Genomic DNA, 25734 nt, shown 5'->3' with positions numbered 1-25734 from the left:
CGTAAAAAAATAATAATAATAATAATTAATTAAAAAAGAAAAAAATATATATTTTTAAGTTTATCTATTTGAGAGACAGGAACAGAGAGAATCCCAAGCAGCTTCCACGATGTCAGTGCAGAGCCCAATGTGAGGCTCGAACTCCCCAATCATGAGATCATGACCTGAGCTGAAATCAAGAGTCAGACATTTAATGGACTGAGTCACCCAGGTGTTCCCTGGTTTTTTGTTTTTAATATGTAGCTGAGCTTCCAAGAAAGGGACACAAAAGACACAACGAATTACTAGAGGGATAAGGGGAATATACTTGCTAATGCTGACAAGAGACAAGACCAAGCAGGAAGCTGGAAATGAGACCTCCAGTTAAAGCTGGGACCCTGAGATAGCAACAGTCTTAGTGAAAGAGGAGAAACTGAAAAATGCATCCAGTTGGCAAAAGAAGAAAGCGAGGAAGTTTGCTTGGGCTTGTGGAGTCAGAAGATTCCAGAGTTCCAGGCCCATGAAATGGGCCTACATTTCATGTGAATTTGAGAACTTTTTTTTTTAATATGGAATTTATTGTCAAATTGATTTCCATACAACACCCAGTGCTGATCCCAACAAGTGCCCTCCTCAATACCCATCACCCACCCTCCCTTCCCTCCCACCCCCATCAACCCTCAGTTTGTTCTCTGTTTTGAAGAGTCTCTTATGCTTTGGCTCTCTCCCTCTCTAACCTCTTTTTTTTTTTTTTTTCTTCCCCTCCCCCATGAATTTGAGAACTTCAAATAGCTACTTCCTGTGTGGTCTAGGAACCGTCATCACCCCCACCCCCACCCCATCCCCAAGTAAGAACTTGCATGAAAGTGGTCTCAGGTCAGTTATCCATGGCACTGCTCTAGAGAGACATGTGCATGATGATGCAGACTACGTGGGATGCTTATGCCACCACCGCCACCACCTCCCAGATAAAAAAGCTCTAGAAGACCATCTCTGTCAAACCTGCAACACCTTTGATTAACAAAATCTTGTTATCCAGAATAAAGATACAAAGAAACAAAGACAACCCAATAGTAAGACAAAGGCAGGGGAAGGAGCAAAGGATATGAATAGGCAGTTTCTAGAGGAAACATATGCTAATGGATAAGAAATCAACAAAAAGGTGCTCTACCTTACCAGAAGTCAGTATGTGAATTAAACCGAACTGAAACCACTTAACACCACTTTGGAAAAACAGCTTAACAATAACTAGTAAAGCTAAATATTAGTAATAATTATTCTTGGGAGAAAGTAGCATATGGGCCCAAGGAAACTACACTTTTCTAGGAGGGAAAAAGTGGAGATGTCTCCGTGATCTTTCACTAGAGGGATGGAATAAATTGATTTACTCATGCAGTTGGAATATTATGTCGCGATTAAAAACTAGGTTTTCTTGGGGCACCTAGGTGGCTTGGTTGAGCAACTCGGTGCTGGGTGTGGAGTCTGCTTGGGATTCTCTCTCTCCTCTGCCCCTCTCCCCGACTTGCATGCACGCTTTACACTAAAATAAAAAATAAACAAAAAAAACCCACTAAGTTTTGTCAATATGGATGTACTAGTCTGAGCCTAGGATGGAGATATAGCTATCTAGATATCTAGATATGTTTCTTAATTTGTTATAAGAAATTGGCTCACATGGTTGTGGAGGCAGAGAAGTCCCAGGATCTGAAGTCAGCAGTTGGAGCACCAGGAGAGCTGATGTATTTCCAGTCTGATTCTGAAGGCCTGACAAACCAGAGAGCCCATTGGTATAAGTTCCAGTCCGAGTCCAAAGACAGAGGAAGGCCAGTGTCTCAGTTCAAAGACAGTCAAGAGGACAGAAAGCATTCTCTCTTAGTATGCCTTTTTGTTTTAATTCAAGTTGACAGTTGACAATGGACTGACTGAGGCCCAACCACACTGGAGAGGGCAATAGGCTTTACTTCGTTCTATGGATTCAAATGTTAATCTCATCCAGAAAAGCCCTCACAGACGCACCAGGAATGTTTAACCAAATATCTGGGCACTCCGTGGCCCAGTCATGTTGCCACATAAAATTAGTCAGCACGATGGATAAATAAATGTCAAAAACAATGTTGAGTGAAAATGGCAAGCAAGCTTCAAAAGAATATGTCCCTTTTGATGCCATTAACATTACTTTTTTTAACCCCAAAATAATATTAAGGGCATTTCTATAGTAAAAGTATGGAAACATATACAGCACCAGAAGGATGGATAGTGTTTATCTCTGGGAAGGGAAAATGTGGATAAGGTGGGTAAATGGCCTATTTTATTTTTAGTGCTTTAAATACATTTGGGATATTTCAAAAAAATTTTAATGTTTATATATTATTTATTTTGAGAGAGAGTATGCACACATGCAGGAGGAGTTGAGAGAGGGAGACAGAATCCCTAGCAAGCTCTGTGCAATCAGCGGAGAGCACAACGCAGGGCTCAAACTCATGAACCTTGAGATCATGACTTGGGCCGAAATCAAGAGTTAGATGCTTAACCCACTGAGCCACCCGGGTGTTCCTCAAAAGTATAATGCATTGGCAGGGAACTGGAACTTGTTGGGAGTTGGATCAAAGTGGGAGATGAGAATACGAAGATGGCTTGGGGCCATATAGTGAAGGACCTTGACTTTCATGCTGAAGAGTTAAATTTTAGATGGTAGGTTATGGGAGCCCTCAAAGGTTTAAAGCAACAAATAAGTCTTTGAAAAGTACTCATGGGGAGGGTATCTTACTAATTGGGACTAGACCTTAGAGGCACAGGAAATGGAAAAGGAGACTATGAATTGACTGATAGGTAGCAAGGTTACAATTTGTACCACCCTCACCTCAGCCATCTGCAGTTGTTTTTTCTTGTTCAATAAATAGTCTTTTGAAGAGCAGGCCTCACCAAGAAATTTAGCCACAAACCCTAGGCCTATAGAAAACAAAACAAAACAGATTTGGGATCTTTTTTCACTCAAATGACTGCTCTATGAAAGACATCTAGGAAACAATACTAAACTTATTGGCAGCAACAGGGCTCTACTGACAGTAATTTATTATAAGGAATTGGCTGAAGGAGTCACAGAGGCATTCTTTTTTATGGCTCCGCCTGGCTACTTTCCCTCACTGTCTCCTCCCTGCAGTAGGGTTCCCAGGACAAACTATAACCTTGCCAGCAAAGCTGACCTTGACTAACACAGGGTGTGGAGAGCCATGGTGTCCCAGGCCTTGCCCATTACTGGTTCTCTTCTGAGTCTCTGGCCTCTGAATAATAGAAGAAACCAGAGAAAAGCAAACTCAATCAACACACACCACATATTTTACGTATATATAAACACACTGGAAATGGTTAACACTAGTCACTTCTGTGTAGGGAAATGATGGGGAAGAGAGGGAGTGACAAGGTACTTTTACTTATCTCTATTTTTTAAATATTTTACATTGGAAATATATTCATGTATTCAAAAAAAAAGCTTACAGACTAGTAAATATGATACAAATAAACATCTTTTTCCTTGAACAACAACAACAACAAAAAAACAGTAACTATTTTTGAAGCAAGCGTGGCAATAAGTTGATAACAGTTAAAACTGAGGGATGGGTATAAAGGTTTTCTTTCTATTCCCTCAGCTTTTGTATATGTTTGAAACTCAACAAATATTTTTATTATACAAGCTATATATATGTGCTCATCGTCAAAAAAGGAATTAAGAATGTACATGACCTCTCCATTTGCCCCAATAACTATGAATGCTTGGTATACAGCCTTCTAAAACCACTTAGCAGATAACCACATGTATACAAATGTTCCTTTTAAAGCAAAAATGAGATCATACTACACATATTCTGCTAGTTTTGACTGATCAACATTCCACTTTGTGGTATACCATTATTCTTTAACTTATTTAACACTTTTTGTTATGGGGCACCTGGGTGGCTCAGTGGGTTGAGCATCTTTCTTCGGCTCAGGCCACGATCTCACGGTTCGTGGGTTTGAGCCCCACATTGGGCTCACTGCTGTCAGCGTGCAGTCTGCCTTGGATCCTCTGTCCCCTTCTCTCTGCCCCTCCCCTGCTTGTGCTCTCTCAAAAATAAACATTAGAAATTTGTTTAAAAAAAGATTAAAATATTGCAAATAATATCCTTATACAAATACGCTGTGCGGTTGTATGAATATTTCTAAGGCCTAGAGGCTTAGCACTGAAATAGGTAGGTAAGAGTATAGACACTTTACATTTTTGATAAAGACCCTACAAACTTGTCATTTCCATTAGCAAGAGAATGCTGTTATTTAAATATTAAAAGTGCTGTGAAAGGGTACATAACTGGTTGCTATGGAGCACAAAAGAGGTCTTAAATATCACAACAGGGATCCAGTAGCCAGTGGTTCTCATCTATAAAGTCCAACACCTACTTTTGTTTCTTGTGAAGGCATTTAAGGGCATACATCTCCTGACACCAGCTTGGGCTATGTTCTGAAGGTCTGCATGAAATACTTTGTTTCATTGCTTTAAATTAAGTTGAAAATTTGTGTTTTTTCTTTAAGGGTTGCCAGGAATATTTCATTTCCGGCAAGTTGAGATTATTTATTTATAATCTTATTGGATGTGATAAGAGAATACAGTCTTTAAGATTCCTACTTTAAATTTGTTTAAGGATTTATTTTAAAAAATTGTTTTGGAGGGGTACCTAGGTGGCTCAGTCGGTTAAGTGTCCCACTTCAGCTTCAGGACATGATCTCAGTTTGTGAGTTTGGGCTCCGCATCGGGCTCTGCACTGACGGTGACGGGGCAGAGCCTGCTTGGGATTCTCTCTCTCTCTGCCCCTCTCCCACTTGCTCACACACTCTCTCAGAATAATAAATAAACTTAAAAATAATAAAATTTGTTTTGGAGTAGTGAATACAAATGTTTCTAAATGTTCTATGGTCATGGAAAACTGTTCCATATTACATATACACATACATGCACATATACATGTCAGGTTTGTTGTTTGTATTATTTCTTCTCAGTCCTTATTCTAGTGCTATTCAGTTCCAAACAAAGTATAATAAAGTCCCTCACTATAACCATATTTTTATCCTGTTCTTGCATTCCTAGGAATTTTTGCTTTAGCTTCTTAGTTGCTTTGTTGTTTGTTGCAAACAAATTTATGATCATCCCTTCTTCTCAAGTTATTTTTCTTTACATTAGCAAATGATCACTTTACTGTTTAGTATTTTTCTTAATATTGTCACTCCTTACATCTGTCTATGTTCTTCAGGAATGTCTTAGCCATCTATTTTCAATTTCTCTTTATTAATGTTTATTAGAAACTACCTACAACTTGGATTTGCTTTTTTAACCCAATCTATTAGTCTTTGTCTTTGAATTCAGTCCATTGATATTTAGTGTAATATCTCATGAACTTGATGGTATTCACCTTGACAACAAATATGTCTATTCTTCTTTTTTTTTTTTTTTTTTCAACGTTTATTTATTTTTGGGACAGAGAGAGACAGAGCATGAACGGGGGAGGGGCAGAGAGAGAGGGAAACACAGAATCGGAAACAGGCTCTAGGCTCTGAGCCATCAGCCCAGAGCCTGACGCGGGGCTCGAACTCACGGACCGCGAGATCGTGACCTGGCTGAAGTCGGACGCCCAACCGACTGCGCCACCCAGGCGCCCCTGTCTATTCTTCTTAAATACAGTTTATGCTCCATAAAGACTTAACAATTGCTTGACGGTTTTGACAAGCTACATTTAAAATGACAGTGGGTGCTCCAAGTGAAAATGACCGTCAATTAGAGGTAAAGAAGCACTGGACAGCTACATATCGGCATTATCTGTTCTATTAGAGATTTTTTTTTTAAGTTTTTATTTAAATTCCAGCTGGTTAGAGGCACCTGGGTGATTCAGTCAGTTAAGTATTCGCCTTTGGCTCAGGTCATGATCTCGCGGTTTATGAGTTTGAGCCCTGCGTCAGGCTCTGTGCTGATAGCTAGGAGCCTGGAGCCAGTTTCAGATTCTGTGTCTCCCTTTCTCTCTCTGCCCCTCCCCCACTCATGCTCTGTCTCCCTCTCTCTCAAGAATAAACATTAAAAAAAATTTTTTTGGGGGCGCCTGGGTGGCGCAGTCAGTTAAGCGTCCGACTTCAGCCAGGTCACGATCTCGCGGTCCGTGAGTTCGAGCCCCGCGTCAGGCTCTGGGCTGATGGCTCAGAGCCTGGAGCCTGTTTCCGATTCTGTGTCTCCCTCTCTCTCTGCCCCTCCCCCGTTCATGCTCTGTCTCTCTCTGTCCCAAAAATAAACGTTGAAAAAAAAAAAAATTTTTTTTTATTTCCAGCTAGTTAACATACAGTATATTAGTTTCAGGTATAGAATATAGTGATTCAACACTTTCATATAACACCCGGTGCTCATCACCCCAAGTGCACTCCTTAATCCCCACTTCCTATTTCACCCATCCCCCTACCCACCTACCCTCTGGTAACCATCACTTTGTTCTCTATAGCTAAGAGTCTGTTTCTTGGTTTTTTTTCCTTTGCTCATTTGTTTCTTAAATTCCACATGAGTGAAATCACATAGTCTTTCTCTTATTCTTCTGCTTAGCATCATATTCTCTAGCTCCATCCATGTCTTACAAATGGCAAGATTTCATTCTTTTTTATGGCTGAGTAACATTCCATTGTGGTGTGTGTGTGTGTGTGTGTGTGCGCGCGCCCTATCTTTATCCGTTCATCACTGATGGACACTTGGGCTGTTTGCGTAATTTGGCAGTTGTAGATAATGCTGCTGTAAACATTAGGGTGCATGTATCCCTTTGAATCTGTGCTTTTGTATTCTTTGAGCAAATACCTAGTAGTGCAGGGGCATCTGGGTGGCTGAGTCCGTTAAGTGTCCAACTGATCTCACAGTTCGTGGGGTCGAGCTCCACATCAGGCACCACGCTGACATCACAGAGCCTGATTGGGAATCTAGCCCTCCCTTTCTCTCTGCCCCTCCCCCACTCATGCTCGTGCACTCTAAATAAACACTAAAAAAAAAAAACCCTAGTAATGCAGTTGCTGGATCATAAGGTAGTTCTATTTTTAACTTTTTGAGGAACCTCCATACTATATTCCAGAGTGGCTACACCAGTTTGCATTCCCACCAACAGTGCAAGAGAATTCCCTTCTCCACATCCTCGCCAACACCTCGTTTCTTGTTGATTTTAGCCATTGTGACAGGTGTTAAGGTTTGCTCATTGTAGTTTTGATTTGCATTTCTCTGGTAAGTGATGTTGAGCATCTGTTCATGTGTCTTTGGCCATGTGAATGCTTCTTTGAAAAAATGTCTATTCATGTCTTTTGCCTATTTTTTAATTGGATTGTTTTGGGGGTGGTGAGTTTTTGTTTTAAGTAATCTCTATACTCAATGTCAATGTCGGGCTTGAACTTACTTACAATCCCAAGATCAAGAGTTGCAAGCTTTGCCAACTGAGCCAGCCAGGCACCCAGGGTGTTGAGTTTTATAAGTTCTTTATGTTTTGGATACTAACCCTTTATCAGGTATGTCATTTGCTCTACTGGAGTTCTCCAGAGAAACGGAACCAACAGGTTAGAGAAAGAACAAAAGTGAGAGTGAGAGACTTATTTTATGGAATTGGCTCACATATTGTAGGGACTGGCAAGTCTGAAATGTGTAGGGCAGGCTAGGAGGCTGGAAATTCAGGTAACATGGATGACGTAATCCAAGATCTACAGGCTAGAGCGGTGCCTAGCTGGCTCAATAGGTGGAGCATGTGACAACTGAGCTCCGAGTTGTAAGTTCAACCCCACTTTGGATATAGAGATTGCTTTAAAAAAAAAAATCTACAAGCTGGAAACTCAGGCAAGGTTTCTGGTTTTTTCTTTTCTTTTTTTTAAGTAATCTCTTCACCCAATGTGGAGCTGGAACTTAAACAACCCTGAGATCAAAAGTTGCATGCTCTACAGACTGAGCCAGTCAGATGCCCCCCATGTTAGTCTTATGCAGTATTCCTTCTTCCGGAACTCTCAGTCTTTGCTCTTAAGGCCTTCAACTGATCGATGAGGCCCATCCGTATTATGGAGGATAATCTGCATTACTCAAATTACTAAATTACTGATTTAAATGTTGATTATATCTAAAAAATACCTTCACAGCAACATCCAGACTGGTGTTTGACCAAACAACTAAACACCATAGCCTAGCCAAGGTGACGCAAAATTAACCAACACCTCAGCACCACAGCAAAAGATGACCAAATGTGAATGAATTATATCTAAAACACCTACTTTATATAACACGTATTTTTAACACTCCTGTTACTATCCTTAAATACAATAATTATTTAACGTACCTACACGTAATTTTTTTTTTAATCAGTATAATGCCCGAATAGTAATATAAAGCAGTTTTTAAAACAATTTACAATGAAATGATGTCTGCATACAAATATTTGGACATAGTTATATTAGCATTCAGATGATTAGCACTTCTGTGCATTCACCATCGATTCAGTGTCTACAAATGCAGATTGTTACGATTAGCATTGTGTCAGAGACTCAAATACCAAGAACAGGCTTAGCCATCAATAGCATGGCTTTGTGAAATGTAGTCTTCCCTCCAAATTACTGTAAAACAAATTACTGTAGTCTTCCCTCCATTTAAATAAAGTTGCATAGCTAGAGAATTCAGAGAACACTAAACCTGTACAAAAAATACTTTTGTGTTTATATGGAAAAGAGATTATAGGCTTGGCTAATTATAAACTGTCTTTTCACTTATTTGAATATCTATGGGGACATTTAATAGTTGCGCAGGACTTGGGACAACATGTTGTGCCAAGATTATCGCAGGCGTTGCAAGAAATCTAGCATCCTTGGCGTTCACCCACCAAATGCCAGAGATGCTTCCCAATCACAGTGACAAAACACTTTCACCTTGGCTGGGGGGCGGGGGGTGGATACCACTTCTGAGAACCACTGTAGTAAACAGGAAGCTATCAAAGATACTTCCCCCAAGTTTTTCTTTGAGCAATTGGGAAAAAAATGCAGAAAAACATAAAGACTACTTACATACTCCCATTTCCAGTACCAAGGTTTAACACCTCTAACATTCTATCTTATCCCCAATCGTATTTGTAAAAGAAGTACAAAATTATAGACCTGTGATATTGTGATAGAAGAAATACAGGGGTGCTTGAATGGCTCAGCTGGTAGAGCACATGACTCTTAATCTCAGGGTCCTGAGTTCAAGCCCCACGTAAAAGGTAGAGCTTATTTAAAAAAACAAAACAAATAACATACTCATTTGCTCTTCTTCACAGGTTGTTGGCACAGAATTTCTAAGACCCCTGTAACCTCCAGGGTGATGACTCTGTGCTAATGAGATGACTTGGTGGGCCCCTAGTTTAAGGATGGGAGCTGATTGCCACAGAACAGGACCAAGGCATGATTAGAGGACTGGAACTTTCAGCCCCACTCTCCCAACCTACAGGTTGGGAAGAAGGGATGGAGATTGAGTTCATCACCAATGGCCAATGATGATTTAATCAATCACGCTTATGTAATAGGACCTCCATAAAAACCCTAAATAATGGGGTTCAAAGAGCTTCTGGGTTGGTGAACACACAATGGTGATCTTAGGGTGGTATGCCTTTACCCTGCCCTAATTATCTCTTCCATTTGACTGTTTCTGAGTGGCATCCTTTATAATAAACCAGTAACAGTAAATAAAGTGTTTTCCTAGTTTGGCTCTGTGAGCCATTCTAACAAATTATCAAACCTAAGGAGGAGGTCACAGGAACTGAGTTGCAGCCAAGTCACACAGAAGTGGGGGTAACCCAGGGACCCACTACTTGTGATTGGCATCTGAACTGGGGGACAGTCTTAGGAGACTGAGCCCTTACCTGTAGGGTCTATACTAACTCCAGGTAGCTAGGAGAACGGAATTATGGGATACTTAGCTGCTGTCTGCAGAGAGCTGGGAGAATTGTTTGGTGTGGGAAAAACACATTTGGTGTCAGAAATCCTGTGAATAGAGGAAACAATTGTCAATTTAAAACGCCTTCAACCTCTGCCCTACTCCACCTCACTTCACCCCCAATATAACTTCTATTGTGAGTTTAGTGTGTCTTTTCAATCTATTTTTACAATTTTATCCACAACACGGAGTATGGTTTTTCCCATGGGTTTGTGATACTCTATCATACTCAATTTCTCACGTATACATATGATCTGTTTCTGAGATTATACTATGCCAATGATCTATTCGTCTACTCCTGCACTATAATGCCACATTTATATTACTCTAAGCTTTCTACTATGTCTTGATATCGGGTAGGATCAACCCATCTTCTTTGTTCCTCTTCAAAACTGTCTTAGCTACTTGTGCTTTTAAAGATTTTTTAAAAGGAAAAATGGTATTTTCTATAGACATGTGACCCAGCATAGGACAGTGAAGAATCCAAGAAATCTTACTGGAAAAAGAGAAGACAGGGGAGTAGAGAGGATGTTCTATTCAGAAAGAAAGCACAAACAGGCATGGAACAAGAAACAGCATGTGATCATACAGGCAGTTGATATTAAAGAACATAAAGCATGAAGTAGAAACATAAAGTGGGTCAGGTCTTAAGGACCTCATATGCCATGCTAAGGAGTCTGGACTCCACGGGTGAAAGAGTCTTAACCTATTGTTTATGATAGAGCTTCAGAGAAGATTGAAAGCAAGAGAGTGCCATAATTTAGTTAGTTCCAAATAGAGATCTAGGATAGCAATGTGGCAAATAAATTAGATGAGGTCAAGATTGGAACCAAGACCCCTAAAAGGCTTCTGCAAAATTGTAAGCAAGAAATGGAAAGGACAGAACTGATTTGGTGGATGCTTAAATAGTAAGAATGAATAAGACAATTACTTGGTTGGGAGTAGGATACAGGGAAATCTATTAAAACTCTCTCATTTCTGACTTGGATGATAACATCATTAACTAAAATAGGGAGAAAAGAATAGGTCCCGGAGTCAAGGAATGTGATTAGTTGTGAACATGTCAAGTTAGGGGACTATGAGATATTCAAGTGGATATGTCACACAATTGGATAGAGCTGAAGCTCCAAATGTCAACCTAGACGATACAGATTTGGAGGTCAGCAGTAGGGATGAATAGCTGACATTTATTGAACGCTTATCATATGCCAAAGAAATACTTAACATGAATTATCTCATTTAATCTTGAACTAATCTTTTAAATTAGGAATTATTATTTTTTAATCCACCTTAAACAGAGGTAAACTGAGGAATTAAGAATAAGCAACTGGACTACTGCAATACAGCTAGAATGGTAGAGCTGGGATACCAACACCGAGTACTTAACTATTCTTGTAATGTTAAAATCATTGAGTGCCTAGAACAATCCAGGAAAAACACATAGAATGAGAGAAATGGTCTAAGAACAAAATTCTGAAGCACATTAGTGTTTAAAGTGGGCAGAAATTCCCAAAGGAAATCAAAAGAAAAAGTCAAAGACATAGAAGGAAACAAGAGAGTGGTCCCTCCCTAGGGCCAAAGTCCAACATCAGTGCAGCAGAGAAACAGCCACGGAAGGCCCGAAATCATCAGTGGGTATGGCACAACAGAGGCCACATTAACCAGGAGTTTCAACACAACTGTGGAGGTGGAACGAATTTTAAGTCTGTGGAAGTGGCATCATGTGGAGTTCTCCTTAAATAATCTTGAGCAAGTTCACATACTGAGAAGGAAGAATGTGAATTAGAGACAACTAATGGAGCAAGGTCTGGGACTGAAAAGGGTAATGAGGGAGGCAAAGACCGCAGCAGAGCTGTTTGAAGGATCTGTGATGGGCACAGGCTAGACAGGAAATCAGTTTAGGTCAAGAAAGGGCTGAAAGACTGGAAGAAAACAGAAGGTAGCAAAAGACCTGAAGTCTCCAAGTTCCAGAGAGGGTGGAAATGAGAAGGTAAGAAAGCTTCTCAAAAAGACTGATGTAAGAAAAAAGGGGGGGAGGAAAGGGGTGAAACAGAAGTCGGAGAGAAAAAAAAAAGACCGATGTTCCACTTTTTTTTTTTTTAGGGAGTGGGAGGGGCAGAGAGAGAGGGAGAGAGAATCTTAAGCAAGCTCCACACCCAGCGCTGAGCCCAACCTTGAAATCAGGACCTGAGATGAAATCAAGAGTCAGATGCTTAACCTACTGAGCCACCCAGGTGCCCCTATGTTACATGTTTTGAAAGTGCACAGGGGAGCTTGGAGAATGGTAGTGACCCTACCATACAGGCAAGTGAGAAAGCAGAGAAGGCAAAGCAGAGAAGGCGAAGCAGAGTTCTTGGTTAACACACCGAGACAGGATGGGAGTAGAAGGGCTGGTGCTATAGGAAAGCTGAGGTTTTTTTAATCACAGAAGAGGGCCTTTAGGTGACAGGTTTAGGAGTCAGACAAAAGTCAGAACAGTATGCACATGAGAGAGACGAGTGTCCAAGAGGATTGTTATTTTGGCCGATTACCAAGAATGACGTGAACCAGCAAGACTCAAAGCTCAACATGGAATGGTGGCAAGAACAGCTCTTTTCATAGTTGGGTTTTACCTTGAGTGCACGGTTTTCTTTCACATCCTCTTCACAACTTTGTGAAAAGACCTGCAGGTAGATTTCCTATGTGAAATCAATCCTATGCTAATACTACACCCCCTGAGTTTAAGGAGCTGGACTGCATTACTATAAGCTGCCCAACAATTCTTCCCTTTGAGAACTAGGCCTCCTTCACTTTGGGTAATTTTGACAAGGCTGTTAAACAAGGGCTTCTGCCTTCCTTAACTGAGGGGTGCACTGCTGGCCATGAGCTTGCCAGAGTACTTGTTAATTACCTTGACACAGTAATTGGTGCTGGAATGGTCACGGACCAAAGAAGAGCTTTGGTCTCTACGGAGTCTTTTCAGGGGATTTATACAGAGGCTGAGACAGTCTTTTCTGACATCATGAGTTGATACTACCACTCCTAAAACTGCACACCCCCATTTCATGGGTGCTAAGAACTCAAAATATAGAAATCCAGTCTGTGACTAGAAAACAGGTAGTCAAGGCCCCACCTCTGTAGCCCATACCCTATTTAAGTACACAAAAATACCAAGACACAGACACGGCCAAATATTTAATGTCTGCCTTATCCTCCCATTCCTGTTGTGATTCAACAGCCTCCCCAAGATGGAGTATCAGAGAAAACATGGGCACTTTTTCTCAGCAGGATTTGGAAACCATTAAGGCCCTAGTTCTCTTGACTTGGAACCGAGTGCAGGTGAGATCGTTCCACAGCATGCCTCAGGCCTCTCTGTTCAAGGAAAATAGCCCCCCGGTTCTACGGGACTCCTGAGGTCTTCTGTTCTTCTGCAGCCTGGCGCCGGGAGCTGCGCCGCTGGAAATAGTGGTAGACTCGGGCACTGCAGAGGTAGCCCCCGTACACAGTGAGGAGCATCATGGAGGTAGAGAAGGTCTTGTAGCCAATGTCAGCTAGTTGCTTGGCAGTTGGCATGTTGTCCCCTACAAAGACAGACTGGATTTAGACCCAAGGATACGGCCTCATCTGCCCAGCCCACTTCTCTGCTTAAGGCCATTCTACAACTTCTGCATCCTGCTTAGTCTGTCTGTACTCTACTCTGGATGGCCGCTACACCCATGCAGAGTCTTATACTGGAAGATAGTGTTCAAGAACTCTTAAGATTCAAAAAGACAAATACAGTCTGCATATGAGATACAAAAACACAGCTGGAAAGAGGTACACTTGAATGACATCACAGGTAACACCCGGCCCTCTATGTTTGTGGGGAAAAGTGACTGGTATGAACCACCCAGAAATATTTGTAACTGGTATATGACTGTAAGCACGCATCAATTTTTCTGGCTAGCAGGGAATGAATGGGGGTAGTCAGGGATTAAACGAGAGCAGGAGTTCTCTCTGGGAGATCAAATGGGAAACTTCTATGCTATATCCAATTTGTTTTCCCATAAAACCAATCTTGTTCACAGTGGTTAAGTTCCCAGGTGATCCCTCAAGCATCTGTTTAAAGCCATAATATACCTGAAATAATGCCAACAGTATGTTTACACTATTTCAATTATACTTAACCTTCTACAACTTTAATTCCAAGTTCCAAACATAATTCCAAGAACCTATCCCAAGGGTTAAAAAGAAACTGAGTCCCCAACAAATTGTTAGCTCACATTTGCATGAATAAATTACTTCTAATTTAACTGTTCCCTAGATTCTCTGAACTAGAGAACAAGATAAAGTTTAGCAGGGGAATCTTTCATCCTGAACAAAATGTTCCTCAATCTGGGACTATGAATGTGTTCTTAGGCTCCTCTCTGTTGAGGGACTTGAAATTAAAAGACTGACTGAAATTAGCGAGAACAGGTTGCTTAAAAGTCAAGAATTTGGAAGAAAAGCTCAGGATTGGCTGGTTTAGGGGGTAAAGAGTAGGGTGAGGCAAAGAAGAGCTTCTCACAGCAAGCTCTATGGGCGAAACACTGCCTTTGAGCCAGTTCCTGAGGGTGGAACCCAAGCTGGGCTGAGGCACAGCTTCCCTGAATTCTAATTCCAAATGACTATGGAACGTGACATTACATAGAGGAAGAAAACCAAATGGCACAGGTTCAGGCGAGAAAGAGTTGCGTTCTTGGTTATCTGAGGCTTGAAAGGGACCCTGAGCTGTGAGACAGCGAAGAAAACACACATACCTCGAGCTAAGGTGGTAGACAAGATCCCAGGAAAGAGACCTGCAACCTTCAACCTCCGTCTCACTTATTCCTTCTCCACCTATCCCCTATTATCCCGGCCAGATGCTAACCAGTTATAAGACCACTTCTTCGAGGGGCTGGAGGAAGAAGGCTGGAAGCATTCACCAGCTAACAAAAGTAAAAGGATGGTACAGCTTGGCTAGAAGAGCGACAGAAGACCTACTAACAGATGTCATTTTGGTGTCTAGAACCTCACTTTCGTTTCTTATCTAATCCAACCTGAGATTTCTATGTTCAAGCTAACAAAAACTCTCCACGGACCCTGAGCTAAGGCAGGCAGTAGAAATGGAGAGGAAAGATGCACAAGTTATTTTGGAAGAATGTGATTTATTAACGGAATGGATTAGGGTAAAGCTGAAAATATCTCCAAGGTAGCAAATTAGGAAACTCTGTGGATGGGATAATAGGGATAAGAAATGGAAAGAAAAAGGTGTGTATCACTGTGCGTATGGGGGTGGTAGTGGCAGTGAGTAGCAGTCAAGTTCATGAGATGGGTTTTGGGTATGTTAAAATTCAGATGTTCAACACAACATTCATGTGATAATGCCTACCAGGCAGAAAGACATGCAAACTGGACCAGATCTTGAGAGAGAGACTAGGCTATAGATACAGAGGTTAACAGTGACACCAAAGCAGAGGATAAAACCGGAGAGAGAAACCAAGGGAATGCTGGTTTGAAGAAGAAAAAGAATTCATGAAAGAAGGCAGGTGGGAAATTCCAGAAACATCTGGGAAGGCTTTTTCATTTAACTACATCTCCCTTCCTGGTTGCAAATCACTGCAATCAAGTCACTGCCACTGATTGAGTTATCCTTCCCACCTGTGAGCCAGAATGAAAACTGGGAATCACCACTCCAAGTTAAGTGCCATGAAGACTGGTCAGATGAGATCAGATGGGAAAAGATAACTCGATCATGGGTAAACAAACCTAGGGTAGAAGTCAATTTAGTGCACTGATTAAGTGAAAGCACAGATCCTTTTTTTTTTTTTTTTTTTAAATAGGCTCAAGCCCAACATGGGGTTCAAACCCATGACCCTGAGATGGAGAGTCCCATGCTCTACCAATTGGGCCAGCCAGGCACCCAGTTAAAGCACAAATTCTCAGCCAGAGTTCCAGTAGAGCCACCAACACCACCTCCCAAGTTTCATCTGTCTATGTATTTTTCTGGGACAGAGAGAAATAGATTACTAGAAGGGTAACTTTTTACCTCAAAGAATTCTTGTGATTTTCTGGTTAAGGGAACAGAAGTAAAGGTGCAGCAGCTTGAGAACGTTAACAAGATCAAGGAAATTCTAATTATATTTTGTTTATTGATAAGATACAGATATGTTTTAAAAAGGAAAAGGCTGGTGGCTAACCTGAGAATAAAAAAAGAGGTGGATAGGATGGAACAAGATCCAGGATGGCTCAAGAAAAGGCAAAATTAGAAGCCCAGGTAGAAGGATTTACCTTGGAAATGAAAGAAACTTGTGAGGTTAGCAACACACTCTCATATGAGAGACATCCATTTTCTTAAAAAAAAAAAAAAAGAAGAAGAGGAAGAAAAGAAAGAAAGAAAAGAAAAAAGCTCAAAGCCGGGTCTGTTATGGGGTGATGGGGTTAGACGGAAGTTTTCAAAAAATAGGGAGGTTTAAAAAAAAAAAAAAAAAAAAACAACGGGAAAAAACATAAGAACCAGTATGAAAAATTCCATAGGAGTGCAATCTGCAAAGTTCTGGCTCTTCTTTTTTTCTGCCCCCTAAACATGGGAGTACTTCAAGACTCGAGTTTCTCCTCTGGAAATCATTTCCTCAAATGTGTTCCAGCCACCTCCGCCTAGATTTACTCATTTATCTGTCTACCTTTTACTCGTACTATGAAGGCCACAAAGAAGTACATGGCTTCTGTCACAAAGCAGCTATGGTCTGATGGGGAAAAGCCATACATCCCAAATCCTGTTACCTAAGGCAGAAGACGGAGCGGATCAGAAGAGAGGCAAAGTGAGAGTTCAGAGAAAAGGTGGGGGCTCAAGTAAAGTTAGCAATAAGCTGGGGAGGGGGTGTGCGGCTCTGTCTTTTAGATGCGCAGGCAGGATTTACACCAGTAGAGTATAAGGATGGGGAGAGCATTCGAGGAACCGAAAGCAGCGAGTGGAGCTGTTTAATCGATAAGCACGAAGGGTGCCCGGCGAAAGCCACATATCAAGGCGCAGCCGACTGTAAGGCAGGGAAGGGTCCGAGCTACCGAAGTCAGAGCATGGAGGGCCAAGGCGCGGGGTTGGAGTCAAGGTTTCACGGAAACCTATGGCTGTCGGGGGCCTGTAGGGCTGCAAGCGGGGCAGATGGCGGCTCGCGCGGTTCGCGGCGCAGGAAACGCGGTGATCTCAAGGGCACCGAAGACGGGGGCTTGCCAAGATGGGTTAACAAAGGCCGATCCAAGACCGGGCGCCTCAGCGGACAGGCGGCCCCTGCGGGACCCTCGCAACGGTGTACCTGGATGTTGCAGCTCCCGGGCGTCCAACCTCGGCCTCTGCAGGCAGCGTCAGGCCGCCGCAATCTGCGCAATTTCCTAGCGCAGCCGGACTCAGCAACCCTGACCATGTATGCGTTATTGGCATAGACCTGGGGCGCTATTGGCGCGGAAAGCCACCCTTTCCGTCCCCCCCACCCGACCCGCTTACCCTCTAGGACTCCGCTCCGGACGCCAGAGATAGCAGCGCGCGGAAAACTACACAAAGCCACCCACCGAGGATGCAGCTCTCGTTTGCCGCAGCTCGGCTGGTCCCCGCCTTTGTGCTTCCGGGCCAGTCACCCTTACTACGCATCCTCAGACGAGTCTTCCTTTCGGAGAGGACCGTTGCATTCTGGGGGTTGTAGTCATTGTCCATTGAGAGAGGGTCTTTGGCGACCCAGCTCTAGAACCGGAACTTTTAGGGATACACAGTCAAGATAGAAAACATAACCTTTCTCTTCGACTCAGAGAGAGTCAGCCAATCCCCAGCCTAGGCGCGGTGACGCCCCCGGAGCTGGTAGATTCTCTAGGGGTCAGCCCGCTGGAGGTGGGCCGCGCTACCCCTAGAGCCTGGAGCTGCCCTCTTCCGCGTGGCCGGCTTTGGCCGAACTCAGGTAGGAACCGGTACGCACTGCGAGGCCTGGACCGGCAAGAATGCTACAGGTTTGGCTAGGGCCACAGAGTGGGTACGAGGGACGAATGTATGACGTTTCCCGCCAGTGCGTGAGCTCCCCGCTTGCAGGAGGAGTGGTGAAGACCCAAAGACGCACTGGTAAGGGAGTGTCACTTGGGGGGAAAAGGACCGCATGGGCACCCCTGCCAGGGGCCCAGAGTGGCTGGGATTATCGAGGGGGGATTTCCGGGTTTTTTTCTTCATTTTTTTTTTCCTGTGGCATGAGTGAAAATCTATACATGCAGTGATACACAGCATACACACTGCCACGTGCGCTGAAGCGCCCCCCTCCCCCCCAACTCGTTTCTGGAAAAACCACGATTTATTGAGTAGACAAGTAGTAGGCTTGATTGGAAGGCCCAGATTGTTAAGTGTGGAGTGAACAAAAGTAGGCAAAGGTGTCGGACTACCTAACAAGGTCGCAGCTGCAGCTGAAGGCAAAGAGCTGTCTTTCTGTCCCCACTTTGACCTCCTGGGGAGGAGCTCTGGTTTCAGTCAGTGTCCGGACCTGGGCCCAGCCAAATCTGGGGTGGCTGTGCCCCTCACTCCTGCAGCCTGATGCAGGCAGCTCTGCCCTTTACTGGTTAAGGCAGTGTGAATCCTCGAGGGCTGGGACTGAGAGGAGCCTGCCTCCCTGGTTTGGCACAGAGTAAGAAAGGGTTAACATAATGCTGGCAGAACCACAGTGTGCCAGGTGCTGCCACATAGGAAGCTGAGATCCTCTGCTGAACATGGCTGGAGGCTGGCAGGCCCATAGGGCCTATTTATAGCCAGGGGTCCAGGCTGCTGACTTGTGACATTCCCTGGCTGCCAATCCTTCCTGAAACAAGGCCAGTTCAAAGCACACTCCCTCCTCCCCTTCCCGTTCTTTCCTCATCACAGGGGGTAGGGTGGTTTTAATTTTTTCCTCCTTGAGTTTCCCAGCTCCAGAGGTGCCCAAAGTGGTCAATACCTCAGGAGAAGGCCTTCAGATGACAAAGGAGAGCTGGCCTTGGAATGTCAGGAGCCATCAACATGGACTTGCTCACCCTTACTTCCCTATCCCAGATTACCCTTTGGGCCACTCTCTGGCCCCCTGATGCAGGTGTTGGTTAGTTGCCCTGGCTGCTCTGGGGGCAGCTGAGAAATAGGTATAGGGTTTGGGAGGAGAAAAGGGGTGGAGCTAAGGATGTCCTTGGGAAGACAGCGGCAGGAGGGACCCAAATGACACCTCCCCCCACTAGAGCTCCAGAGAAGAGAGGCGGAGCAAATTCAAAGGTCATAGGGAGCAGAGTGATCTGAACCAGCTATGAAAAGGTGTAGCTGTCAGCAGATTAGGTTCCTGCTCCCCAAAGAGGGCCCTGGCCGGGAGGGTGAGGGAAGGCTTAGAAAGGTCATGCATGATGGGGAGAAGCTAGCAAGAACTAGGAAGTCCCCAGGGAGAATGACAAGCCCCAGGGCCAGAGATGCCAGCATGGCAGCAAGACTGGTGCCAGGGCAGCCTGGGGGTGGGGGGGGGGGGAATAGGAATGACCAGAGGTTTCTGAGGACGCAGATGTTGCTAGGAGAAGCTAGGAGGGGGTTGAGAGCTTTGTATTTTGTTAACAAACACTGAGATCCATTGATGCTGTGTGGGGCTTGGCAGAGGTCAGAGCAAAGGGGTCCCTGGGGCCTCTGTCGGCTCAAAAGCCCAGACCCCTCCTTGGCAGCCCTTACCTCATTCCTCTTGTGGCTGAGGTACTTCTTTAGCCATTTAACTGGGCTTGGGGACAGGACTTCTGGTGTGTGAGAGGCAGCAGTGGGCAGCCCTTGCCTCCCTCTCCCTTCACCCTCCCCTCAACACACACACCCAAAGCAGACAGGACTGGGGTGTGATTCTACCCCTTTCAGAGGACAAGGAGAAAACCCCGCATCTGGAGAGGGACAAGGCAACTCCATTTCTGGCGAGATGTGGTGGCAAGAGGCTATGGGCTGCTTGATGGTTCAGGATCTCCAGGCAGGTAGTTGGGCCCCACAGCCTCCTGTCCCCCAGAAGAGGCTGCTCCATGGAGAGTCCCAGAGATCCTGGTGGCCAGGTACCCCAAGCTTCTGACTATCTCCACTGGGGTAAAGAAGCTGCCTGGCCTGGCCCCAGCTCCGCTCACAAATGTTCTGGATGATTCTGCAGGCAACAGATGAATTCACCCACTGGATGGTTCTCATAGCATATCTTGTACACAGCCATGAATAGAGGGAACCTAGAATGGGGAAGGAGAAACCCAGATTAGCCTTCCGGTATACCTCTACTACCTGCCCCCGCCCACTCCCTGTCCACCTCCTAACCCTCCACTCTCCTACTTTCCCACCTTTGAGCTCAGGCCGACTCTGGTTCTCAATTTCCAGTTGCTGAGAAGTTGAACTCCTAGTCCTGGGTTTAGGGCAGGTTGTTAATTGCCCTGCTCCCTATTGTATTGAACTTGCCTGTATGATTCCCTGGCATGAATTTTTTGTTCTAGTTGGGTAAGCCACTTAACGTCTCTAAGCATCAGAATCATCAACTATAAAATAGGACCAATATAACAAAGTAATGAAGAAGCCATTATGTATTAATGTGTAGGTGCTCAATAAATGCATTTCCTTCTTCCCATCCTCTTACACAGGCTGCTTCCTTTACCTTGAGGCTTTCTGCCGACCAGCCATAAGCTGATCTTCTGAACCTGTTTCATACTCTCTTATTCTAGGATTCTTTCTCAGATCAGTAGAGCTCTGCTCTGATCAGCCCGTCACTCCCACTGTCTTTGTGCTCCCTGAAAAGGAGCACTTTGACACAGCGGCTGTCTTCCTCACCCCTCGGCACCCAGGACAAGATTCAGGGGACAGAAAGGTTGGCCTCCAGGGAGCAGCTTAGATGGGATGATGGGACAGTCAGTTGAGTTTATTCCTGCTGCCCCAGAGCTCCAGCCCCCATAGCAAAGGACAGGAGGACAGGATCGGAAGTGAGGCTATGCAAAGGGGTCCAAGCAATGTGGTGCAAAGAGCAGTAGACTGGAGGGAGTTCAAAGACTATGAAGTAGCAGAGGGACAGCGGGCAGACCAGACTCTCTCCAAGCTGTAGTCTCCTTGTCTGTAAATACAAGGTTCCCTCTCCACCCACTTCACCGATTGAGGAGGGATCAGGAAGATGAGTGTGGAAAGCACTTGTGGCTGTGGTTCCCTCCTCCACTGGGGCTGGGGCAGACACCTACTTGTCCACCATGCCCTTGTGTTGGAGGATGCTGTGTAGCTCCCGGGCTGTCGGGGGCCCCTGCAGCTTCTGCCCATTCAGCATCTCTTTCTCCAGCTGCTCAATGGGCTGTGAAGAAAACGAGACGGGTGGATGGAAATGGCAGAGAAGGGTTGTCAGGGGGAGGTGGAGAGTCTGGGGCTCAGATGGGAGGTGGGATCTTAGGCACCTAAAGGGCCCACCCTCCATTCTCCATTCTCCCAGGGTTCCCACCTTTCCTGTGCGGACGAAGGCCTCGGCCACCTTTCGGTTCCTCCCTCCGTAGCAGGTGGTGATGAGGTCACCGATACCACAGCTCTCCAAGAAGGTGGCAGAGGACACAGGGCCACTGCAGAAGAGCTTGGCAAAGGCTATCATCTCCATGAGCCCCAGTCGGATCACCGCTGCCTTGGTGTTGTCACCAAAGCCCAGCCCGTCACAGAAGCCAGCTCCCACGGCCACTATATTCTTTGGGGAGTGGAGGTCACAGGTGAGAAAGGATCCCTTCCTGCAGGCCCTCGGGCACCATCCTCATGCTCCTTCCATCAGCCATGTGAAATATAGTGGGTGGGCTCCTCAACTAGCTCCTCCTCTTGATTTTCCCCCTCGCTGTACCCCTGGGCTTGTGCTTCCTGGCTCTGCAACCCTGCCCCCTACTCCATCCTTGAGAACATTTCCTGAAAACCAATCTTCTGTTCAGCTAGCCCTCCCATCCTTGACTATTCTGCTCCACATCCCTGATGTCCTCAGCTTGTCCAAGATCCAGAGTTCTGGCCATCAACCTGCCTGGGTGCCCTAGATATCTTATCTCCCATTAGCTTGGGTGCTTTCCCAGGACATCTCCTCTTCCCCCTGGACCACCCACTGGAGGCAGGGACAGGAATGTCCTACAAGGGGCTATAGGGAGAAAGGGAGGAGGAGGGAGGTCCAATGTTTGATAGTGAGTAATTGTCAGGCCTGAATGACCCTGACCTTGCTGTTGCAATTCTTCCTGCGTGTGTGGGACTTGGTGGGGAAGGCAAGCAATTGCCCAAGAGTGAGGAGTACCAGCCACCTCATGTAGCTAAGCCAGGCCCTCCATCAGGATCTTCTCCCCACCTCATAGATGCCTCTGCACCCCTCTCACCTTTAAGGCCCCACAAATCTCTACTGTATCCACCTCTGGCACCACTGTGATGCGGAAATTGGGTGTCTGCATCAACTTTTTCAGAAGCTCTCCTTGGGCCTTGTCCTTGCAGCCTAAAGTGGGAAGGGAGGTGAAGCTTTGAAAGGGGATTCTCTTTCCATACCAGCCCTAAGCAGGACCTGCCACCCTTTCCCTGGGGGGGGGGGGGGGGTCCCGGTCCTCCCTCACCTCTGATGCTTGGGTCTTCTTTCCTTTGCCTGCCTTATGGGGGAAAAGATGGCTACGTGGGGGAGGGGGGAATACGGAGAGGGGATGTGACAAGCTGCACTTGTCAGTGATGGTTAGGGCTCTCACCAATGGTTGTCTCACAGAACTTCTCATCAGCCACCTCGCTGGCAATGTTGGCCCCCATCAGCACACTCATGGGGATGCCAAGGTGCTCCCCAATCACTTCAGAGATGAGCTTCAGCCCTTTAGGGCCCTCGTCTACCCCCTGGGCACAGGATGGAGCTCAGGCCAGGTGCCCTTTATGCCCAACTGAGGGCTTCCCACCCAGAAGTCCTGCCCCTTCCAAATCACTGTTCATCAGTGTCCCTCCCCAAAGGCCCTGTCCCATTCGAACTCAGCCAAAGCTTGCCGTGAGGAGGGTAGATGGCACGTGAAAATGAATCCATTTGAAAATTCTTCCATATACCCTCAACCAACCTACTTCTTGACATCCCTCAACAACCCACCCCCAAGGACCTCAAACTAACTTCCGTCCCAGTCACTGCTCCAAACCACCTTCCCTTTCACATTCCTCAAACCCAACAGCTCCTCATACCCCCAGGCATCTCTTGTATGCCTCCCAAACTGCAGACACCTGCCTCCAAAGCTACTTCTAACTTCCCCCCAACCACCCTCCCCACCCCAGCGGCCCCCAGCACCTATTTCTCAGCCTCCTCCAAGCAACTCCTCTCTTCTCTCCAAAAAACTCTTGGCCTACTTCTGCCATTTTCTGTTCTCACTTCCCCTACCCTCACCCCACAGCAGTTAGCTGCACCCCATCCACACGAAAGTGTTCCTGGCACCTTAATAAGAGATACACCAATGGCGTTTGCCTTCAGGTGGCCCTTGAGTTGATCACAAATCTTGCCGATGAACTGATGGGGCACCACAAAGATCAGGATGTCAGCACCGGCTGCAGCCTGGACCACATCTGGGACAGCCACCTGTGGGGGGCGACCAGTGCTCATGGACCTCACGGACTTCTGCTAGCCCATTCTGGAGATCTAGGGGCCAAGATGTGAGGCTGGTGGGGGAGAAGGAAGGGCAGTCAGGGGATCTAATCTGGAAGGCCTGAACTTGGAGGAAATGGAACACTGCATTCCCTCCCCCTCGCTGTCATTCCCTCTCCGGCTCCAGCTGCCCGGGGCTCTTGAGGACTCCTGGGAGCCTCCTCTCAGTGCTTCTGTAGCCCTTGGCTGTGGGACAGTGAGGGAGGCCACAGAAGGCCTGGGCTTGGCAGGAGGGAGAGGCCAAGTAGGGTTTCATCACCCTGATTCTTAAGGCTCCCAACTGGGAAGGGAGAGCCCTTCCTGCTGTCTTCCCTGCTCCCCCTTTCCAGGTTGGGAACAAGCCACGTGGATTTGACTAGAGACCTTAAGTCCAAGGAGCACCCTCCACGTCTGCTAATAACCCAGTGAATAAGTAACAGGATTAGAGCCTGAGGCAGGCGCTACCCAGACCCCAAGTCTTTAGTTGTCATGGAAACCAACTTCCTCGTCCTCCCTTTCCTGCTTGGGAGCCCATAAGTGTATGGGTGTTGGGGAGGGGGGGTGGAGGTGGAGGTGGAGAGGGTTCAAGTTCTTTTCAGTCCCAGGAAGTCCCAGGAGAGCAGGTTGGGGATTTTATATAGGGGTGCCCTGTGCCTAGAGCAGCCCTCCCAAGATGCTTTCCAAGTCCAAGTAGCAGCTGAAATGACCCCCCTCTCAGCAGGAGGCACCCCTCTGCTTCCCTCTCCCAGGGTGTTGGGGCTTACCACGTTGGGGGGCAACTTGTGCCCTGGCAGGTATTTGACATTCTCATGCTGTGTGTTGATGATCTCTGTCAGCTTTTTTCCCCCGACTTCTTCCTCGAACACCCACATGGTCACCCGTGGGTCAAAGTGTGACAGCTGGGCCGCATTGCCACCCACAATCTTGGCGATAGCAGAGCCCCTGGTGGGAGGGAGAGCACAGAAAGTGGAGGAGTCAGGGCAAGAGGGAGGAACAGTGGCAGGGGAGGGGGCAACGCTCCACCTCAGGATGGCACCACAGCCCACCAGATTATTTGCTTGCCACCTTCCTTATGACCTGGACCACCACCATGAAAGTGCGTCTTTGGCAGTAGAAAGGAGACTCAGTCTATCTTATACTTTGCAGCTGGAAAAGGGGAACAACCTTCAACCCCCCAGCCCTAAGCAGCTATTCAGGCAGAGAGGACTCTGGAAGCTCCCTTCCTGTGGTGAACAGGTGCAGCTGCCCGGGCAAGCAAGGGCCAGGAAAAGGTTTGGGCACCATCTGTCCTGTGGGGGTAGGCACAAAAGATACCAGGGGTGGTACAGAAATTGGAGGGCATTTCCTTCCCAGTGTCTGCCTCCTGCCCACCAAGCCTCTCTCCCTAACCCCCTGTGTGCTTGGGGGGAACCTCCCTTTCCCTCCCAATACTTGACAGAGTCACTTACCAGTTGCCGGAGCCTACAATGCAGACTTTCTTGCCAGCCATCGTGCCGCTGCTCTAACCGATCTGGCTCAGTGCTGCACTCCCAGCTTCTCTGCGGGGCTCGGAGCATATAACTCCACCACACGTGGGTACAGCCAAGTCCCGCCCTCCAGGGGCGGGTGGGGAGGCGGGAGCCCAGGGAGACGGAATCTGGCAAAGCCAGGGAAAGGGGAGAAAAGAGACAGGTGGAGAACAGGAATGAGGCAGAGTCCAGGCCCCGCTTTTCTTTTTAGGTTTGCCAGCTGATGGTGCTAGTGAGCTTCTTCCCTTGGCCCCAGCCCTCCCTCCCTGTAATGGTCTCATTTTGAAATCTGCCAAGAAATAGCCCAGATGAGGAGCAAGTGACTGGTCCCCCCCAATCCCTTCTGTCCCCCAGCACTGGCCTAAGTTGTATTCAGTCCTAGTAGCAAATACAGGAATGCTTTCTTTTCCAAGGTAGGAATCATGCCACATATCCTCCTAGGACCCCAAAGTCTGCTCTAGAGGTTTATCCTCTAGCAGTGACAAAAGACTACATGTCACTGGCCCCAAACTAGCTCTGCTGCAGGGCTGCATGAGTGAGGTGCATGGGTGTAGACTCACTTTTGAGGATAAGACTACGTAAGAGGTAAGGGCCTGCTTTGGGGGCATCCCAGCCCAAGGATTAGCAGAGACCTCAAGAGCCCCAAGAGACAAGGTCATCTCGGTTACCCAGTGTTCATCTC

General features: G+C 46.1%; 2 protein-coding genes, 1 long non-coding RNA gene and 1 other non-coding gene across 5 annotated transcripts; all 4 read right to left on the bottom strand.

Moving 5' to 3' along the window:
- Positions 1 to 679: 679 nt before the first annotated feature.
- On the bottom strand, positions 680 to 3468 carry LOC123590764. Its single transcript, XR_006708965.1, has 2 exons — positions 2840 to 3468; positions 680 to 1743 (listed from the first exon to the last, which is right to left on the bottom strand). It is a non-coding gene; the product is annotated as an uncharacterized LOC123590764 (long non-coding RNA).
- Positions 3469 to 13120: 9652 nt separating this feature from the next.
- Positions 13121 to 19371, bottom strand: LOC123590759 (cytochrome c oxidase assembly protein COX14). Of its 2 annotated transcripts, XM_045464219.1 has the most exons (3): positions 17439 to 19371; positions 17251 to 17350; positions 13121 to 13521 (listed from the first exon to the last, which is right to left on the bottom strand). In XM_045464219.1, exon 3 carries the CDS (start codon positions 13511 to 13513, stop codon positions 13340 to 13342), a length of 174 nt encoding a protein of 57 aa, XP_045320175.1. In that variant the 5' UTR covers positions 13514 to 13521; positions 17251 to 17350; positions 17439 to 19371; the 3' UTR covers positions 13121 to 13339. The 2 variants fall into 2 exon arrangements, with proteins under 2 accessions (XP_045320175.1, XP_045320174.1); XM_045464218.1 differs by lacking the exon at positions 17251 to 17350.
- On the bottom strand, positions 15786 to 15858 carry TRNAE-CUC. The gene has a single exon. It is a non-coding gene; the product is annotated as a tRNA-Glu (tRNA).
- Positions 19372 to 19498: 127 nt separating the features above from the next.
- Positions 19499 to 25166, bottom strand: GPD1 (glycerol-3-phosphate dehydrogenase 1). The gene is made up of 8 exons (XM_045464216.1): positions 24993 to 25166; positions 24309 to 24486; positions 23359 to 23499; positions 22643 to 22781; positions 22289 to 22401; positions 21397 to 21630; positions 21146 to 21252; positions 19499 to 20158 (listed from the first exon to the last, which is right to left on the bottom strand). The coding sequence occupies exons 1-8, from the start codon at positions 25031 to 25033 to the stop codon at positions 20062 to 20064; spliced, it is 1050 nt and encodes a 349-aa protein (XP_045320172.1). The 5' UTR covers positions 25034 to 25166; the 3' UTR covers positions 19499 to 20061.
- Between the last annotated feature and the right edge of the window lie 568 nt (positions 25167 to 25734).

The sequence above is a fragment of the Leopardus geoffroyi genome, chromosome B4 (assembly GCF_018350155.1).
Source record: "Leopardus geoffroyi isolate Oge1 chromosome B4, O.geoffroyi_Oge1_pat1.0, whole genome shotgun sequence".
NCBI classification, from domain to species: domain Eukaryota; kingdom Metazoa; phylum Chordata; class Mammalia; order Carnivora; family Felidae; genus Leopardus; species Leopardus geoffroyi.
This window is presented reverse-complemented; position numbering and strand designations above follow the sequence as displayed.